Source organism: Camelus dromedarius, chromosome 1 (assembly GCF_036321535.1).
Source record: "Camelus dromedarius isolate mCamDro1 chromosome 1, mCamDro1.pat, whole genome shotgun sequence".
Lineage (NCBI taxonomy): Eukaryota > Metazoa > Chordata > Mammalia > Artiodactyla > Camelidae > Camelus > Camelus dromedarius.
This window is the reverse complement of record NC_087436.1, coordinates 50,974,109-50,995,303: the sequence shown is the minus strand read 5'-3', so window position 1 is coordinate 50,995,303 and position 21,195 is coordinate 50,974,109. Positions and strand designations below refer to the sequence as shown.

General features: G+C 41.7%; 1 protein-coding gene across 4 annotated transcripts in view; it reads left to right on the top strand.

Moving 5' to 3' along the window:
* The window catches only part of NFKB1 (nuclear factor kappa B subunit 1), a 109,344-nt gene that overhangs the window by 71,819 nt on the left and 16,330 nt on the right, over positions 1–21,195 (top strand). For all 4 annotated transcript variants that reach the window (XM_031468656.2, XM_031468645.2, XM_031468631.2 and 1 more), the window contains exons 7-15: positions 2,590–2,753; positions 4,577–4,735; positions 6,101–6,205; positions 7,003–7,094; positions 8,967–9,105; positions 15,093–15,236; positions 16,684–16,773; positions 18,130–18,315; positions 19,502–19,643. In XM_031468656.2, coding sequence (XP_031324516.1) covers positions 2,590–2,753; positions 4,577–4,735; positions 6,101–6,205; positions 7,003–7,094; positions 8,967–9,105; positions 15,093–15,236; positions 16,684–16,773; positions 18,130–18,315; positions 19,502–19,643 — 1,221 coding nt within the window. The remainder of the gene's footprint in view (positions 1–2,589; positions 2,754–4,576; positions 4,736–6,100; positions 6,206–7,002; positions 7,095–8,966; positions 9,106–15,092; positions 15,237–16,683; positions 16,774–18,129; positions 18,316–19,501; positions 19,644–21,195) is intronic.

Genomic DNA, 21,195 nt, shown 5'->3' with positions numbered 1-21,195 from the left:
GCCTGGAAGCTGTCTCTGGATATTAAGGCAGCGTAATTGTAGGATTCACCTTGTTTCCCTTTTCTTATCATTCAGTATCCTATGTTGCCTATTGTCCAGTGTCTGAAAACTATTTTTTGTACGTTTTTTGCTGTTTAAAATGGAAGGTTCAGATTCCACATATGAGCGATCTCATATGGTATTTTTCTAAAAAACAAAAACAAAAACAAACAAACAAACAAAAACAAAGCATAAATAAAGGACAGAAATAGACTCACAGACAGAGAATACAGACTTGTGGTTACCAGGGGGGTGGAAGGTGGGAAGGGATAGACTGGGATTTCAAAATTGTAGAATAGACTATACTGTGTAGCACAGGGAAATATACACAAAATGTTATGATAACTCACAGAGGAAAAAATGTGACAATGAGTGTGTGTATGTCCATGAATAACTGAAAAATTGTGCTGAACACTGGAATTTGACACAACATTGTAAAATGATTGTAAATCAATAAAAAATGTTAAAAAAAAAAATGGAAGGTTCAGGCTGCATCATTACCTGGAGCAGAAGGCTGACTTCTGTGTTACTTCATTTATTACCAGAGTAAATCCATTATTCACATAACAAAAGATAAGGATGATGCCTTTTTCCCAGGGATTAAATTAGATAATATACACGAAAAGCACTTCATAGATGGTAGAGTGCCAGGAGCTGCACACACGTCTACCCTTGCTGTTGCCTAGGAGACAGCCTCATTTCCAGCAGTTGTGGATGTTCTGTATAGGAGTAAGGCCTAAAAGGCAAAAAGATGGAAGTGTTGTTTGTGAAAATCTACCTGTGCCTCCATGCACACCTGTATGTCATGTTGCTTATTTTTCTGTGCTGAATTCATTCATGCATTCATTTATGCAGCAGACATTTCCTAGACACCCAGTTGTCAAGCTCTGTTCTAGACACTGGAGATCTCTGCCCTCAAGGAACTTACATTCTATTGGTGTGTACTTTCTGATCTGTGTGTCTTAGCTGTCCCACTCTTTTTCATCACTGTCTCTGCACACGTCTCATTCTGTCTCTGATCCTCTGTGTGAGTGCTCATCTCATTCCACCTTCACCTCCTGTATTTTCTTTCCCTAGTTTATCTGTTCTTCCAATGTTATCTTATTCTTTATTTCATTCATCCAGTTGTCATAATATTTTCTCTACTAATATTTTTTTTTCTTTCTGTGTAAAAGCCAGAGGAAAAGAACTGTCTTTACAAAGCTTACAAGCTTAAAAGATCTGTGCCTCCACTTACCTCTTTGAATTCCTCACTTACTGCTGACCCCTTATTCATCTCATTCCAGCCTCGTTGGCCTCTTTGCCATTGTTTTCTGGACACCAGGCATGGTCCTACCTCAGGGTCTTTACACTTGCTGTTCCTTCTGCTTCGAGTGTTCTTCTTCCATATATCCACGTCTCACCCCTCACTTCCTTCAAGTCTTTGTTCAGTTGACACCTTTGCAAAAAGGCCCTTTCTGGCCTCTCCCTGTTTTTAAGTTTCATGCCTTCTGCTGCTGCCTTGGCTGTTCCCATTCCTACTTTATTTTTCTTGTTAACATGTATTACCTTTTTAATTTTATTATAAAATTTACTTGTTTGTTTCCTCTCTGTTGTTGCACTAGCATATAAACTTTATGAAGGTAGGGATTCCTCTACTGTTGACAGAAGCACCAGGACACTGCCTGGTACTAAGGAGCAAAATAAGTATTTATTGAATGAATGAGTCTCCTGGGTAAAGTCCTTTTTTGTTTGTTTGTTGTATTACATTTATTGAGTAAACTTCTTTGTTTCATTGTACTTTATTTTTAAAAAAATGAATGGCTGAAGCATTTTATGTATTTTCTTAAAAATTCTTTAATTGCTTTAATTAGCATATTAACATATTTTATTCTATAGTTATGTAGCCTTCACAATGTAAAAGGTTCTTCATCCCTGATTAAAGGTATACCTCAAGATTGAGTACGTGTAGAGTTAGACATTCTAGTGGTAATAAATAATTATAACTTTATAGACAGCCCAGGAGAAGATGGGTTCCAGATAGACTTTAAATCCCACCTGGAAACTCACTAATGAGCCAGAATTAAAAAAAAATCTACCAACTATGGTATTTTTTGTATTCTTTTAAAAAAGTTAGAAAAGTTAGTGTATCTGGACTTAAAAATTCTTTTTATACAACTCTCCTAGAAAATACTTTAAAATGAATCTAGGTAAACTTTCTTATTAAGATATATGTATATATATAACCCTATCCCCTTAATCATAATTTGAAAGTCTAATAAGTTTTGAAAACCGAAAGATTTTTCTGTGTGTACCACACACTCATTTGGTGGCAAAACCCCACCTGACTTGATATTCAGCTAGTTACAGTCTCTATCATTCCATTTAGTGAATCTCCTTTATATGCTTCATTGCAGAAATAGTAATGTGTTTGAATTTAGTGTGGGCCCCAGCGATTGAGGGCCTGTGCATTTTCTTTAAATCCACTTTGCTCAGGTGAAACCAGGTCTCCAGTCACTGCCTGACCTTTGGCTGTTTTTGTTGTTGCTGCTGTTACTGTTTTTTCTCCAGCTTTGCAAACCTGGGTATACTTCATGTGACAAAGAAAAAAGTATTTGAAACACTGGAAGCACGAATGATGGAGGCATGCATAAGGGGCTATAATCCCGGACTTTTGGTGCATCCTGATCTTGCCTATTTGCAAGCAGAAGGTGGAGGAGACCGGCAGCTCACAGGTGAGCGTCCCTCTCCCAGCCCCGCTCCCTGGAGAGCTCTGGCTCTCCCTTCTCGTATGTGGACTGTGTTCTCATCTGCAGGTTTCTCCTCCCAGTCTGTACCCCAAGCCACTCCCACCCTTTCCCTGCCTGGAAACCATTGGTGGCATCCTGCTGTTTCTAGAATAAAATTGAGACACCTCCGTAGCCTAGTATACAAAGACCTCACAGCCTGGCCCCAGCCCCCTTTCCAGCTTTATCTCCATCCCACCTTGTACGCACCTCCCCCATCACTGCCCCTTGAACACTGATGCGTGTTTATACTTTGTATGTATCTTCTCCTACCTAAAACACCCCATGCTTCCCTTTTCAACCTTTCAAAACCAATTCAGAATTCAAGACCGAATTCAAAGAACACCTCCCCTGTTATACCTACCCCAGCTCACCCTATTGTAAGGAATTTTTCTTACTTTGGGCTCTTTAGGCACATTATAAGCTACCCTCTGTATCATAAAAAACGCTATGACTACATGTTTCCCTGTCTTATGTTTTTTCTTTCAACCCCAGTCTTTGTCCCACCACACATGCCATTCCTGCCTTTATATGCTGTCCTTTAGTCTGGCCATCAGCTCATACTCAGGGGATCCAAAACCAACCATCATGTTTCCACTAAACATGGTCCATCCTCTGATAGTCATTCTCAGAACTTCACATCACCCTTGAGTCCTCCTTCCCACCCCTGCTGCATCTCCATCCAGTTCGTGGCCCAGCTGTTCTGTGCTCTCTGGGGTTTCATTCCTCACTCCATTTTTCATTGCTCTGTCTTATCCCTCCCCACTTCTAATCCAGTTTATGCCCGACAACCAGATGGACCTTACTAAAGTCTACATGTCACCTCTATTCAGTGTCTCCCCGTTGCCCACAAAATCCAAATTCTGTACACTAGCGTCAGACCTCCCAAGAGCTGGCCCCAGTCTGCATTTCCAGCTCTGTTTCCCACTATGCCCCTTCTTGTCAACCTGAACTACTCCATAGAAGCGCCGTGATTTCTCACCTCTGCTCCTTGGCACATTCTTTCTGTTCCTGCTCATCCCTCGCCCTGAGATGTCTTGATTCATTCTCTTCATAAGCTCAGGTTCTACCATCCCTTCAAGATTTAGAGCAGTGACTCTTCTGCTCCAGAGCCTCCAGATTCTCCCTTCCTTTGCAGTTTGGTATCACTTCAACTGTAGCTCTTGTATAGTATTTATCGCTTGAAGTTATCACCTCTTATGATAAGTTAAGTGTGATTATGTCCATCATCATGAGAGCTCCATCAGGAGGGAAGGAGCCAAGTGCAGCTGAGTTATTTGGTTCCTTCAGAAGCACTTTTCAGGTACCTGCTGTGTGCCAGGTACCATGGTAGGTGCTGTGGGATGCTCACAGAGCCTGGGCCCAAAGAGCTTTTGAAATGCTGACTTTCCCATTCCTCAGCACAATTGAGGCAGAGTCAGCTTACTGCGTTGCATTCCGTCACATCCTGTGTGTTTTTAACTCTTATCATAGGGAGGAAAGGGAGAGGCTGGGGAAGATGGGAAAGGAGAGAGGCGGTTTGACTCGTGGAGGGCAGTTTTGACTGTTATCCAGAGAAAATGCAGGCCTTCTTTTGATGCCATTGATTTTAGATGACATAAATAGACAGCTCTTAAAATTTTATTTAGCAATATGAAGAATTTCAAAATAAAAAACCAGATTTTTGTTTTAAGCTGATGTTCTTTATTTGGGCTTTATAAAAGCATCCTATCTAAAATGTTCATGCTCTGCTCTTCTCCTGGGCACGAATACCCTGTGTTGTCTGATCCCAGATCGGGAAAAGGAGGTCATCCGCCAGGCAGCTCTTCAGCAGACCAAGGAGATGGACCTCAGCGTGGTGCGGCTCATGTTCACAGCTTTCCTTCCAGACAGCACCGGCAGCTTCACGAGGCGCCTGGAACCCGTGGTGTCGGACGCCATCTACGACAGCAGTGAGTGCCTGACTGAGGGGGGGCCACTTGGTATCTGTCCTGTGGGTGGAGAACAGACTTCCAGCCCTGCCCTGGCAGTTATGGATTAGCTCCAATTCCTGGGGCAAGTAACTTGATCACTTGGAGCCTCATGTTTATCATCTGTGCAATGAGAATACTGAAATTTGGCTTAAAAAGCTGATGTCAAGATTAAAGGTGAAATATTGTGAGGTGCTCGATAAATCTTCCTCAGATGTGCATTTTAGTCTTTTACATGCAGTGCCAAATCTCTTATGATTTATGAACTCCTTGCCATGGGGATGTATTGTTGGTGCTCTTAGACAGGGAAAGTATCTGTTGTTTTCAACAGGGCTCTGAAGAGAAGTTAATAAAAGACAGCTCTTATTCTGAATCCGTTTTCATTCTGGCATATTAAAGCTTTATCAAGATAGGAATTTCAAGTTAACTAAATAAGTAATATAGATATTTTGTGGCTTCAAAATTCTGTTTCAGTGTATAGTTTCTGGAGTTTTTAAAAAGAGTTTTACAGTGGTCTTCAGCATCTACTTTGCAAATTTCTTATTTGATATGCATGGGATTTATTAAACAGATATTTCCCAAAAGCCTAAAAGGGCAGTATATGGGTTCTTTGAAAGGTTGTAGAGTTTGGTGGAAGTAGAAAACTCCATTCCCCAACTACAATAACTAACTGATTTCTCTAATTTAAACAAGTTTGAAGGGAAGTGAAAGCGTTATAAAATAATGTAGACTAGTACACCAAAGATCACCTTAAAATGCAGCTGTTGGAGGGAAAAGAAAAAAAAGGAAGCTTTATACTATTACACACAAAACTTTTGCCCCCTAACCACACAGAATTCTAATTTAGTTTCGGGAAAAGAAATATAACATCTCCATTTTTCTTTTCTGTAGAATAAAAATTAATAAATAGTTTAAGAAAGCTGTGCTTTTCCTAAATTTCTAGGACTCTTGTAAAATGGTGTATCAGTATCATAGAAGTAAGTTTGGGGTTAAAGTCTTGACCTAGTTGAAATTCCACAATCTTTTAGCTCAGTCCTTCCTGAAACATCAGGAAAGCTCTTTCTCTTTCTCTGTAAGTCTCTCTTACTGTGTTAGCGGGAGGAACAAGTACTGCTTCTTTGTGCCTCGTCTGTTTTGGTGACAGTGAATGAACCACGCCTGCGAAGTGCTCTGAGGGTTTCAGAAGGCATTTTTGTTTTATTCATATCCTTGTTAAGGCAATCGGAGTGAAAGCATCTGTTTAAACTTTCTTTTGGTTAGGGTATGCTAAAGCCAAGTTCCCTTATGAGAGAGGCATGTGAAGCTGAGGATAAGTCGTGGTGTTTGTTGTTTTTCTTCTTTGGACAGAAGCCCCCAACGCGTCCAACTTGAAAATAGTAAGAATGGACAGGACAGCTGGATGCGTCACTGGAGGGGAAGAGATTTATCTTCTCTGTGACAAGGTTCAGAAAGGTAAATATATGCTCTGATCTCAAGATGTGGAATATAATTCTAAGTGTTTTTTTGAGTCACTTTTTGGCAGTGGGCCCAGTAATATCCTTGTTCTGCCGTAAAACTCCTTTTAAAAATTTACACAGTTCGTCTCTTACCAAATTTAAGTTGTCCATCTTGTTTTTTAATCCAAATAAGTCATTTTAAAATTTTTAAAGGAAGTGAAGAAAAATAAGACAATCAGTGATACTGCAGAGTTTTTGTACTTTACGCTTTGGTATCTGAACTTAGTCAAACTAAATAAATGAGTAATGGTCTGTGCTTCTCACACACACACACACAATAAAGTCTTTACATAGGGGCTGTGAGGTTTAAATCAGTTAACACATACATATAAAATCACTTAGAACAGTGTCTGCTACATAGTAAACTTTATAGAAGTTAAATATTCCTATTTAAATCTTTATCAAGTTGACCCACCTTTTGGGATTCTGATATTCCTCACTGTCCTTCACGTTTCTCAGGAGTGAATTTGTTTAGAGAGAGAGAAATGAGAAGGTGAAAGGATGATTAAGAGAAAACTCAGACTCAATAAGTAAATCTGGTATTTTGTCACCGTAAATGACACGTGGGGCCCGTTACTAGGAAATAAAAAATTTCACTAAAAATTTTAAGTAATTCAAAAGTCTGTTTTGTTAATTGTTTTCAAAAAAGTTTAAGCACATAGTAGGTAGAATCTTGAACCGGCTTTTTTTTCATCACATTCATAAATGTTATTAGACTATGTGAAATTACACACCTGAATGTGACTTTTGCAGATGACATCCAGATTCGATTTTATGAAGAGGAGGAAAATGGTGGAATCTGGGAAGGATTTGGAGATTTTTCCCCCACAGATGTTCATAGACAAGTAAGTGAATGATGGTGGTGATGAAGATGATGATGATTTTACATTTTCTGCAGTGTTGAAATTCAGTACTTACTTTCCATACATAAAAAAAGATATTTATTTAACTTTAATGAAAGAACACTATGTCTTGCAGGTGTTTCAGAAAAGTTACCTACCGTAGAATTATGGGCAAGGCTCTGTTAGACTGTCAGCTTTGAGACCTTGGCAAGACATCTCATTTGGGTGTCCAGTCACCTAGCCACAGGGCAGTGGCCCCCAAGTCCTTTAGCAGAAATTTAAGTGTTTGTGTTAGTCTGTTCAAGCTTCCATAACAAAATACCATATGCATGATGGATGAAACAAAAGAAATTTGTTGCTCACAGTTTTGGAGACCAGAAGTCTCAGATCAAGGTCTGACAGGGTCAGTTCCTGGTAAGGGCTCTCTTCCTGGCTTGCAGACAGCCACCTTCTTGCTGTGTCCTCACATGGCAGAGAGAGAAAGGTCTCTGGTGTCTCTTCTTTTAAGAGGACTAATCCTATCCAGTCAGGGCTCTACCCTCATGACCTCATTTAACCTTAATTATTTCCATAAAAGCCCTATCTCCAAATACAGTGACACTAGGGGTTAGGGCTTCAGCACATGAGTTTGGGGGGGACAGAGTTCATCCATAACAGTGCTCTAGCCGAGTAATTCTGAGGAGACCTGTTAAAAGAGAATTCTAATGGAAAGTGTTGAAAGGAGGAGTCTTCTAGTTGAGACTAATGTCCTCATGATAAATCAAGATTTCCCCGTGATAGTTGAGTATATGACTAAGAGATGAAAATATTGAATCCTCATCTTAATGATTACTCTGAGTGATTGGGGAGTACAGTTTTCACACACACACACACAAAACTGGAAACAATCCAAATGTACATCAGTAAGTGGCTAGTTAAATAAATTATGGTATACTCATGTGATGGAATATTGTGCGGTTATTAAAAAGAATGAGTACTCTATGGACTAATGAGTACTCTATGGAAAAATCTCAAAGATACAACATGAAAATGTTTTAGAAGATAGATATAAAACAAAGTGTATATTAAAAAGATTCTATGCTCATGTTTATATATGCATAAACTCTGGAAGAATGCAAAACAAATGAATAACTTCTCTGTTTACTTCTGGGGGCAGGCACACAGTAGGAGGGACAGGAATGGCAAGGAGAATTTTCAGTGTGTGCCATTGTGTACCTTTTTATATATGTATATTTTATAAGGCTTTAATCCCTGTGAATATATTACATAGTCAAAAAAAATCCAACTAAAAAATGTAAAGATACCTAACTATTCTAGCACTAGCAGATATGAATGAGGAGGCTGTCTCAGAGGTGTTAGAGAATGCCCTGTTTGTGCCTCGAGCCTTGGCCATCCTCGCATCACAGCGCACTGACCCTGTCATGATGTCTCCCTCACGACGTTGAGTTTACTCTCTTCACAGCTGGCCTGCAGGCTGGTAGTAATATCACCTTCCTCATTTCTCTCTTTCCACGACTAGTGTTTCTGATGTTGCTGTAAATAATCTTGGCAGCTTTGAAGGCTGATTTGGAAGAGGAGGTGTATGCAATGTATTTTATTCCTGTGATTATTTACAGCTGAAAGGCATCTGAAATTTTAGACAAGTGATCTAATGAAGATTCGCAGTGCATTGGCATAGTCTTACGTTTCAGTTTCACACTGGCAATTTAATAAAAATATATGGGTGTACAGTTCTGAGTTTGTAACCTTCTCTAGGGTACTGTATTTTTTAGTACACTGTGTCTAAACATTGGGCATAAGAAAGTGTTTAATGATGAGCATGGCTGGAACAGAAACGCAGCCCTCCTCCAACACTGGGATCTTTGTATCTTGCAGTTTGCCATCGTCTTCAAAACTCCAAAGTATAAAGATGTCAACATTACAAAACCAGCCTCCGTGTTCGTCCAACTTCGGAGGAAATCTGATTTGGAAACTAGCGAGCCAAAACCTTTTCTCTACTACCCTGAAATCAAAGGTAACTCGGTTGTTTAACTCTTGTGCTTGTTCCAGTGAGAGGACAAGCTGATTAGAAAAGACCAGTAGTCACCTCCTTCCAACGGCCCCCGAGTAACTGGTCCCTAGGTACATGGTACTTGCATTTAGAAAAGAAAGAAGTAATGCACTAATCGGGGATCATGGAATGAAGTCCAGCCTTTTAAAGTATTGTTATTTTGACTGATTTTATATGAGACTTAGACATGTGGGAATTTGTCTTTGAACCTGAGAGTCTATCATTTATTGTGTAGCTCGGGGTTCAGGCAGTTGAGATGAGAAGATAAAGCTTGCTGTGTAGGAGAGTCAGCCCCTTGTCACCTGGCCTGAGGCAGCGGAACAGAGGACTCAGCCACCATGCAGTGCAGAGCTATAAAAATGATTAAGGAACCATTCTTTTCCTCACAAAAGACACATGAGAAGGGGAGATAACAATCTCCTTAAATAGCTAAAATGTGAATTATGATTTTGATAAGTTCTCAAAGTGAAGCATCCACAAACACATAGGTGGATGCTGAGAAGAGAACCCTTGATTCTAAAGAAGGCACTGAGAAGAAGGCTTTGTCAGGGTCCTTAAAATTGGGAGTATATTTCAGTAATTGAGTGTGAAGCAGAGAAGGAAAGGGTTTCCTAGGCTCAGCAAACTTGAGGAGCTAAAACAACTAATGTTTATTCAGAGAAAAGTGAACGCTATAAGCAGGGAGATGGAGTCCTACAGGCCAAGGCAGGTAAGGAAGGCCTGGGCCAGGCTCTGAGACGCTGCGATTGGCTCCTGAAGAATTTTGTATTGATTGCGGAAAGAGGGGATGAGCAGGCCAGTTTGGATTTGGAATGATGGCTCTGACTTCTTTACATGACACTGAGGAGACTATCCAGGCAGCAGTGACTGAGAAGAGTAAAGCAAGAATCCAGGTGAGAGTGGTGAGGTTAGGCCAGGTCTTCGCGCAGTGGAGGGAAAGCAGAAGGTGGAGTCAGGAGGCAGTGCGGGACTGCTGTCAGGAGGGTCCAGGTGCTGGTTGAGGTAGGACGTGGAGGAGGAGTCAGGAGTCAGAGATGGTTCTAGGAATCCCAGCCTGGGAAGGTTGTGATGTGGCTGAATTGAAGAATCAAGGGAGCAAAAGTAGATTTGGGTGGGCCAAGACGGAGTTCAGTTTAAAATACGTTGCATTTTAGCTTCCTGTGGCAGATTCCTAACAAGCTGTTCAAAAGGCAGGACTGGAACTGCAGAGAGGGTGGGTGGGAAACTCAGCATCGAGAGTCCTCTCAGACTGAGTGTAACGGGCCCCCAGAATGGCTAACTGTGCAAAGGTCCTCGTTAGCCTGGAGTCCACCGAGCCCTCAGGGGTCCATGGACAGAATCGTACTTCAAAATAATGAGGGTTTTTTGTAATCCTGTTTCGTATTTTACGTACTGAAAACTTTGGTTCTAAGACCAGATCCGTAGACTTCACCAGACTGCAAAGCAGGCCGTGGCACGAACAAACTAGAAGCCCCTGGATTAGAGGGAAGTGAGACTGGGGAGGGAGGTCAGTAAAGGGATGGTCACAGGGCACTGGTCCTGGCTGAGGCTGGAACCCACAAGGTGCCACAGCAGCAACCCGCTGCTGATCCTGTGATGGCAACGCGTGGTGGGCCATCTTTGAAGAGGGCTTTCCTTTCCTAGAATTCACGCTGCGGCAGGAGCATTGAGAAGACGGTTCCGTGAGTTCTTGTTTCTTTTCTGAGCTGGTGACCTCTCTCCTGATGGGTCAGACTTATAGTGCGTTTCGTTACTGGCGGTTTGAAAACACTGTCAGCAGAAGAGCCTTTTCTTCTCTCCATGTGAAATTTAGTGTAAAGTCCCAGTATAGAAACCTGAGAGACTCTGGTTAAAATGGAGGTGGAGAGCCCTGCCCACGCGGCTCCCCCAGAAGCTGCCTCACTTCTCTTCACTTCCCCTCCCAGGAACTGCCCGAGGTCTGCTGAGTGCCGCCGTCTGCATAAAATTTGCACACCCTTCTTTAAAAGTAGACACAGGAGAGAAACATGGCAATTTGAGGGGTATGGAGGACTTTCTGAAGGAAAAAAAAAATAGATTTCTTCTCCTAAATGATGTCTTCAAAATAATGTCAATTTTTCTAACACAGAGAATCATGTAAAAAACAAAAAGGCAACCCAGATTACCCACACATGTGTGAGCCTAGGAATAGTCAGAGCTGCGCTGAGTTTCCAGCTGCCTGTGCCCCTTCCCCACTGGTGTCTGTGCGGCGGTGCGTTCAGACTGTCGCTTCCATCCCCACCCTCGTACAGTGGGAGCTGTCTGGTGCTGGGGTGAGAGAATGGGGTCTCCCGAAAGTTCAGAATCTCACCTTTATCCTTCAAACACTTACCTTCCTGACTGTCATTGACTGAAAGCACTGTACAATACAAACAATATAAAAAGAACCATCTGGAAAAATAAGAGTTAGCAGTTGAGCTCCACAGAAAGAATGGTGAACATGTATTGTGATTGAGTCATTGTGAGATTACAACTGTTTTATTGAAGGTAGCAAATTACCTTAGTCTGCAAAACCTTCTGGATTATAAGATCCCAAGATGAAATAATCACATGGAGAAATAATCACACCAACCATATGACTGGCCAGAAAAATAACAGGCCAGTTAAGTGTAAGTGTGTGAAAATGAATCCAAACTGTACAACCCAGGGAACCACTGTGTGCACTTCTCAGAAGTTATTGAGTCCACCTTCCTCTGCCCAAGCCCCTACAGTCACTTCCTGTCTCATCGCCTAGCTTTATATTCTCTAGTTATTTTTTATCAATATGTAAAATTATCTTACCTATTACTTTGTCTCTTGTCTTCTCCCTACGTCCAGTAGAAGAATGTTCCTTAGGTCACACATTCGGTCTTCCATGTTTATTGCTACATCTAGAACAGTCTGTGTCACATAGTAGATGCTCGTTAAATATCAGAGAGCTGAGTTATTGATTGACCAGCCAAGTTGCCATCCTCATCCAAAAGGCTAGTAACTTGTTGGGTGCCATCAAGTAGGACATTAAACAAAGAAATATCTCATACTCCTTTTTGTTGTACAGAATCATCCAGCCCTGAACTCTGCATCCTCTGTGGTCACTGACATTGTATCTCATAAAAACTTCGTGGACCCATGGTTAGGTCCCGGAGAGACAGTTAAAATCAACAAGAGAGGGGTGATAGGTGAGGGAAGAAGATAGTTGAGGAACCGCTGTTACAAAGGCAAGGAAAGACCATAATGACTTCAGTCTGGAAAGACGGAGGTTAGGAAGACATGGAACCACAACCTTTAAGTTGTGAAAGTCATGGTCAGGGTAAACGCAGGCATCTTTACTCGCAAACTAGAACCCAAAAAACAAGATTTTTTTTCCTTTTAAGGCACATGGACATCAAAAGGTGGTAGAGGCTAAAAGTTTTATTGGCATTTGTGAACTAAGCTGTTAACTTAAATCATGATTGTTAAAGGAAGCAAAGATATTTTCGAGTGTTTCCCAAAGAACGGTGACGTAATATCATGGAATGCCCGCTAGACTTTGTGTCTGAGCTTCCCTCTGCCCTGACCTCACTCAGGTCCCTGATCCATCGTAGCTTACGCTTCCTCTTCTGTGAAAGGAGAGCTTGTAGTGAGTGGCTCTTAGGTCTCTTTTAGAATAGGCTGATGTTCGGTAGTGCCTCCCGTGGTCCACTGTCAAAGGCAGACCACAAGCGTAAATGAACCCAGTGTGAAATTCTCCACGTTCAAGTCGATGTAAATTCAGGCCGCAGGTTCTTTTATAATAAAGCTTGTCATGTGGAATTTTCCATATCAGTTTCTTGTCATCAAAATCTTAATGGCTGTAGGATAGTTAATGTTTTTTCAATTGACTCTTGAAAATTCCCATTTTACTGTGAAATATAACCAGTGACTGTCCCTGTTTTATAAGTCAAAAGGAGTGCATAGCAAATACCAAATGATCTCTTTGCTAGAAAGCATGTCAGTAGATAACACTTATTTCTGAAGGTGAGTATGTTGTCTGCTTTGCTCTTGTGTTTCATATTCTAATGAATCAATATTCCATGTGAGAACAACGGCTTATAGGATGAGTAATAATTATGACTAACAGTTCATTATAGTACCACTGGTGGAGAAACTTTATAAATCTGTCCAAAACCTTTGATAAGGAAATTGTTCAAGTGTTCCCCCTTTGAGATCACCCCTTTCCAGTGGAAGCCTATTTTCTTCAAAGTTGACCCACGTTGGCTTTTTTCTTCCTAACAAGTCTGGACAGGATCCGTTTTTAAAAGATTATTTTTAAAGTTCACTTTGCTACCCTACTTTCCCCTGCTTCATCTTCCAGCTGCACTTAGATGATCACGAGATAATCAGTAAACAACAGCATTCTTTCTAGGCCTGAGCGGACTAAAACAACCGCAGAATTAGAAATGAGAGAAGATCTTTCTGAACGTAAACACTGACCAGAACTGACACAAAGAATCAGAACTAGGACAATTGTTTAGTACGGAGCTGCTGATTGGAAAAAAAAAAAAAAACTGTATTGACTGTTTTATTTAATTTAAACAAAAAGTGAAAAACTTCCTTCACCCCTTCATTCAAAAGAGAGAAGGGAGAAAAAAATATATATGGTGGGAAAAAATCAGAGACAAGAAAGAAAGGGAAACAGAAAGAAGAAACAGAAATGCAGCAGGAGACCACAAAGGCACTGGCAGAACTCAGGGCTGGTGAGAAGCATAGCTAGTGAGAAGTAAAAGAAAAACAGAGCAACCACATGAGGAATGAGGGGGAAAAGCCGAAGTAGCATCTAGACCTTGCCACTCAGAAATCTCAGGGGGCATCCCTGAATTTTAGTCAAGTAGTGCTCTCAGACTTTTAGCCTCACGTATCTCATGAGTCACCAACGGCTGTAGATCCCTCTTTCATTGTTTTATTTGGGGGGGGGGGCGGTCAGGGAGGTCCACTTGTTTTTATTATCGTGGTGACCACTAAGGAACACCTTATGTCTGCACTGTCTCTGCCTCTCACTTTGACTCTTTATTTCGTCCTATGCACCAGTGACAGACGAATCTTCCTAAAATACCACCCTGCACACAGCATTCCCCAGTTCAAAACCGTTCAGTGGCTCTCCTGCCTGTAAATTAAATCCCTTAAGTTCATACTCCAGGTGCTCCGTCAGGTGGTCCCAGTCAGCCTCACTTCTCAAGAACTCCTCATCCTGAACTTGCACTTGAGCTAAACTGATCCACTGCTGTTCTCAGAGGCACATTCCTTCCTTGGTTACTTGCCCTCTACATCCCCTTCCCAGAACATCCTCCCTTTGCCCTCTCCTGAGATGTAGTTTTATTCTGGGAAGCCTTTCCTGAACTTCCCAGCCCACAGGCACTCCCTGGAAGTCCTTCCGGGAACTCCTGGAACCCTAGCTGGCACCATGGATTTAACCTATATAGCATCATAGTGCACTCTCTCTCTCCAAGGCTTTCCCCTACAGTCTCAAAATTATATTGGAGGGTTCCTGACCACAAAGACATTGCCATACTTCTCTGTATCCTCGGCACTTAGCTCACTGTAGATGCATAGTGAATGTTCGCTGATTAGTAATAGTTGTTTTGTGTGACCGAGTGAAAATGCTCAGTGATGTTCTTCCTATTCAGTGTCTTAGCATCTTCATCTTTGATGGGCAGCCTAGTCACTCAGTGAGTTGAATGGTACAGGGGCCGTAAGAAGCTGTTGCAGAGAGATTTGGGTGTGTACGGTTCTGTGGTCGCCCTGAGGCTGGTTCTTGGTCTTCAGATCCATTGGAACAGATACAATGCTTCTTGAAATTTGGCATCTCTTCCTCCTTGGGTGCTTTCTATTTCCCTTTAAGATGTTTAAAAATACCAGCAGAATCAATATTCTCTCTGTGGGTACTAGTGGAACTGAATCAATCTTTTCTCCTCTGGTTTCTCTTCCTTTAAACCCAGATAAAGAGGAAGTGCAGAGGAAACGGCAGAAGCTCATGCCCAATTTCTCGGACAGTTTCGGCGGTGGCAGTGGTGCTGGAGCTGGAGGCGGAGGCATGTTTGGCAGCGGCGGTGGAGGAGGGGGTGCTGGAAGTGCGGGTCCAGGTGCGAATCAAGTCTGTTCTTACTACAGCTTTTTCACATCTGTCAGGGTAGACGTTTCTTTTCCTAGATTTCTCTATGAGTTGAGTGATTGTGACATTATTGAACATGATACATTAACTAGAATTTCCCAGCAAATATATAATTTTTCAAAGAAATGCATGTTCATGTTATTATACATGGATAGATAATATCAAAAACTGTAAGAAGAAAAAAAGTTATCCAAAGCCAGTTATCGAAAGAATACTTCTGTTAACATTTTGGTATATTCCCCCTTCCCTGCCCTTTTTTTTTTCTTTTTTTTTTTTTTTTTTGGTACAGCTGTCTTGGTATTCCTTGGCAACACTGAAAAGATTTCATATTATATTTACGCTATGTTGTAGAAAAGTTGAGAATACATAAAATACTGCCGTCAGAGGTTAACTGCTATTTTTTGTCTATACATACATTATAATACAGATTTATCCATTTTCCCAAGCATAGCCATATCACTGTGCGTAGTATTTTAACCCGCGTACTGGTGTGCCCTATGTATTATCATCACATCTTGATTGTGCAGAGAGTCATATAGGCTGCTTTTTCCTAACGGGTTAACATCAGCAGTTCCCCATGGTAATACAAACTTTATATAAGCATCATTTTTAAGCATCATTTTAATGACTCGTAATATTTCATTAGGTGAACAAACCATAGTATAACTTACTTGAATGTTGTCTCCTTTTTCTTATATAAAATGTTGTAGTAAACCCCCTTATCCACATTGCCTTTCTTTTTTTACAAATTATTTTTGTAAATTAGATTCTCTGAAGTGAAACTACTGTGTCAGAGTATGGCAACTAATACCCACTTCTTCCCCAAAGAGTTTTACCAGGTTATGCTCCCACTAAAAGTGCATGAAAATGAACAGTGGGGGCGTGGCTATGTTGGGAAGTGAGTATGTATTTCTGTATTTTGTTCAGTTCAGTATTTCTCTCCAGAGGTTATTTTACTGCCATCCGTGTCAGCAAGTCTGAGTCTGGGTGGTGACTCCTCACCGTTAGCCTCTCCCCTCACATGGGAGCAGGAGGCCTTCTCCAGCAGGAACTCCTCCACGCTGCCCCAAGCCTGGGCTCTGTCTGAGCTCTTACCTTTTACCTCAATTTAAAAAAAGGGGAAAAAAAAAGGTTTTTTGGTAGTGGCTTTAAAATAGCTCCAAAACATGTTACTTACGATCATTTCAAAAGGAATTTTAAATTATTACCCGAGCCTAGTATGTAAACCTTACCAGAGTGGAATGCTGACCAACCCGTGAGCCCCAATAATGAGTCCTACAAACTCTCAACAGAAGCACCGTGTGGGGCACACCAGAGTGTGTGCTCACCTGAAGGAGGGACACCGAAAGGAGGTTTGCTGAGTCTTAAAAAAAAAAAAATCCATTGCAAGGTTTCATTTACTGTATTTGCCATTGCAGGCTATGGCTTCCCCCACTACGGATTTCCTACATATGGTGGAATTACCTTCCACCCTGGAACCACTAAATCTAATGCTGGGATGAAGCATGGTAAGTAACACTTTTTTTTTTTAGTACTGAGAAAGGAACAAAAAATTATTTTAAAATGAATTAAAACCAAAAAGTTTTTTTTAAATCATTACTTACCACATTACTTAAAACATTCTCTTGAAAAAAAAATTGGTGAATGCAAATAAATTAAGAAAACACTTCTTTTCCAAAAAATTATTATTTCCTTTGGAGAGTATAAATTCTATTCCTGATCCTATGTTTATGTTTATTTACTTTGTAAGTGGCATGAACAGGGGAAAGAAAAGAACATTAAAAAGGGACGTATAGAGACTTGACTGTTCAAACATAAAATCACCGAACTTGCCTATTCTCTTTCTCAAATACTACACTTCTGAAGACATTTGGAGTTATTTTATAGGCATGATCTTTTCTCATCAAATATATCCCCTAATTAGCAGTTGTCATATCATGTGTTCATAGTTCATATTACATGTTCAGTCTGGTGTTCACGCATTGCAGAAATGCTACAGGAAAGTCTTCTCCTGTATTCAACACCTGTTTTATGCCAGGGGCTTTTACATGTTTTAGCTGTCATCTTCAGGATTCCTCTCTAAGGAAAGTGTTAGTGTCTCCATTTTACAGACAGAGCACACCAAGGTTCAGAAATGATCATGCACACACAGAGGGTACCTCTGTTAGTGGCAGAACCAGGATTTGAGCCAGGTCTGCTCAGAAAGCCTCGGAGCTCTCACAGGGGCTGTCAGATAGCACAATGGGGCCTGGAGGAGCCCGAGCAGCAGCGGTGCACTGGACCGCCCCCTGCCGAAGAACGGGAATTGAGATCACAGCTGTACAGCTTACTTGAGCACTAGGGAAAAACTAACTAATCTGCTTTCCAGGACTTTAAAAAGTCTGCTTCCCTGCAATTCCCAGAAGAGCTTTTATTTCATTTTTCTCCTTTACAAATAAACAGAGTGAGATGTACATTTTTTAGAAATGTGAAAAAAAATGTTTTTAAGACTTTAAACTTCTTATCATAAGAAAAAAGAATTTGTAACTATGTATCCTGATGGATGTTAATGATAGACTTACTGTGGTGATCATGTTGTACTGTATACAAATACCGAGTCATATTGTACACCTGGAAGTAACACAATGTTTTATGTCAGTTATACCCCAATTAAAAAAAAAAAAGCTTTTTGGAAATGGCTTTAAAATAGTTCCAAAACATGTTACTTACGACCATTGCAAAAGGAATTTTAAATTGCTGCTTTTCTTTACCCTTTGCAATAAACGTGCCTCCTACGTCTATCTGACCTTCATGGAAACAGTGAATTATAGCTTAGTTAATAGATTTTACTGAGGAAAAAGCTGATTTTTTTGTTTTTATCTTAGGAACCATAGACACCCAATCTAAAAATGACCCTAAAGGGTGTGACAAGAGTGATGACAGAGAAGCTGTACGTCTCTCTGGGAAAGTAAGAGAAACCACAGAAGAAGATAAGGAGTCCTGCAGTGGGGACGATGAGGCTGATCTGACGTGTGCAGTGGGGGTCATGGAGGAGAATTACAGGTCCCCGGGTGAGTGAGCACACAGAGTACTGCCTTGGCCTGGTTGCTGAGTGGATGGGTTGGTGCTAGGTGGGGAACCTGTTTCCAGAAGAGAGGTTTATTGTCTGTTGATCTAAAGATGATAAATCAGTATCTGGTTCAGTGTGCTTTTCAGTCCCGTATGCCTTTTGAAAAGCATGTGCCAGGTCATTTTATTCACACTGGGATTTCCACTTTCCCAGTGTTATCTTTGAATACAAAGTACAGAAATTCACATGCGCTTCTCCAGTTACAATCATGCAGTGTTGGCGTATCATGAGAGAATCTCACTCCTTTCCACCACAGATAATAGTTTTCATAACGTCAGCAGTCTCCCACTCTAGGCTGTAGCTTGACCATCACACTGAAGTGGAACTTCACCTGAAAATCAGAACTTTTCCTTTTATCGTGATGCCTTCTTTGAAGAGTTAGGACTAGGAGGGACAGTGCACTTTTGTGCGTGTCTGGAACCGGTACCCATCAGAGTATGTATTGTGGTCTAGGTCACCCTAGATCGTGCTTGGAAGGCTTTTTTCTTAAAGGGAAAGATAGTAACTATGTAGACTTGGGGGCCACATATAGTTTCTGTCACATGTTCTTTTTTTCTAACACCCCTTTAAAAATGTACAAACCGGGCTTAGCTAGGGGGCCGTATAGAAACAGGCCACGCGCCGGATTTGGCCTGTAAGCCACAATTTGCCTCCCACTGGCCTTCAGGAAGCAGACTTTACAAAAACACCAGTGGCTCATGGAGAGTCTATCTGTGGCAGAGACTGTTTTTTTGACACTTTTTGCTGGACAAGAAAGTTGTTCAGGACTCCAGCAAAGGATTGTTTCACCAAGAGCTCGGTTATTTACAATTACGGCAACATCCAATTAACATTGATTGCAGATTTGCAATCAATTAACATTGATTGTTCCCCCCTAAAATAAGACATTTCTGAATTTCTTTTCCCCAAACAAACTGTAGACAGGTTTTGAGATCAGCCTCTATATTTGTTGATGAGCCAGTGTCCAGTTGTGCTCTTTCTAGTGAAGCATGGAAAGGAGCATTTTCAACTAAAACGATATGCTTTAGGGTACCAGAACCCTGAGGCTAGTGGCCTTGGCCTCAAGCATGCCATCCCTGCAGAGCAAGTAAGGAAGCTCAGCTGTGACTGTGACCGTTGCCTTGCAGACAACCTCTTTCTAGAGAAGGCTATGCAGCTTGCCAAACAGCACGCCAACGCCCTTTTTGACTACGCAGTGACAGGAGACGTGAAGATGCTGCTGGCTGTCCAGCGCCATCTCACCGCCGTACAGGATGAGAATGGGGACAGGTGAGTTGGGACTTACGCAAACAAGCATTTTCAAGTAGCAAAAGGCAAAAAGAATTAAATGCGTGCTAGTTAGAGACAAGAAAACTTGATCAAAGTTATTGGGTCCTGCAACTGAAACACTCTCTCAAGGGAAATAATGTATCAGTAAGGTCGAGAGGCATGATTTGCTTCTGCTGTCCTGTGGCTCTCACCTACTGGGCTCTAAATAGCTGGGGTTCTCTTCTAAGAGTCCAGTGCTCTGGGCAGGAAAACGAAGACGTGTGTAGGGAATGGTACTTTTTAAAAGCCTTGCTTTATTTGTTGGAATGAGATTTAGAAGGATATTTAATACACATTTATTTATTGAGCTAATAATATTTGCTTTATTTATTGGAATCATACACCATTTGGCCTCGCCAAATCCCTAAAGCACTTGTTACCCCAACTGCGTATTTGTAACGATAGCGTTCTCAAGAAGCAGCCCCACAGACACAGCACAGCAACAGCAGCACAGTGATGAGAGGCAGCCGTCACTCCTGCCCAGGTACTGACTCCTCCTCGGCTGGCCCTGTCAGCGGTCACCGGTCTGAGGCTGGATCAGACGCCGGTGACTGCTCTAACCCACGCTGCGTGGGAGCCCGACATTCCGAGCACCATGCTTCCCAGGCCTGCTGCGACTGAGCTTGCATCTGCAAAGCCACCTGGCTTCTTTCTAAAACAGTTCTCCTAGTCCTTTCATTGAGACTTCTGAAATGATCTCAAAGCCTATAAAAATAACGAGAGACAGCAGCCCTCCAATTCAAGTTGCCTTATCTAAAAACCTTCCCAAGATAGTGTCAACGATGAGAAATCCTTCTCTGTGGAAGAGCTCCTGGGTGCCGGGTTTTAAACCTCAGTTTGAACACTGAACCAAACGCTTTAGGAAAGTGCCAGCCTCGGGGTTTCAAACAGAGACCTTTGTTCTCATTCCTTGCAGCGTAACCAAGGATGTGGTGTAACCACTGGCCTTCTTATACAGTATGAGAGGAACCGGTACAGCCTTCTTTGTGTAATGTCGTGAGCAGCAGAATGTTTTTACAGGGTTAAATAATCCAGTTAGCGTTCAATAGCACGTAACCACAAGAGAAAGCAGTTAACCCAGACAGCGCAGTAGCATTTCAGGTGACATTTTTAGGGATCTGCTGAACTGGTGAGTCTAAGACAGACGAGTCACATGCAAGTTAGAAAGGGACTGCTGGTGCTTGAAGGGCGGACTGTGGAAAGGGATACGGGAGCCGTGCATTGAGGGCAAGGTACAGACGTGTGTGAGGACCTGGTGTATACGGGAAGGCCGAGGTGGTGCCTTCCCTGCCCAAGCAGAAGATGAATCCTTACAGTCCCCTCCCAGGACCCCAGACGTACTCACGCAAGCAGGCGCACAGGGTGGGACTTGGGGAGACCAAAGAAGGGTCCTCGTAAGACTGGAGACAAGGGATGGCTTTTGGCCCTCCCGGCTGAGTCCTCTTCTTTTCACTGAGCTTATCCTATTCGGCTAATAGTCTGAATCCTGTGGCCATTAGTCATCACAGAAAAT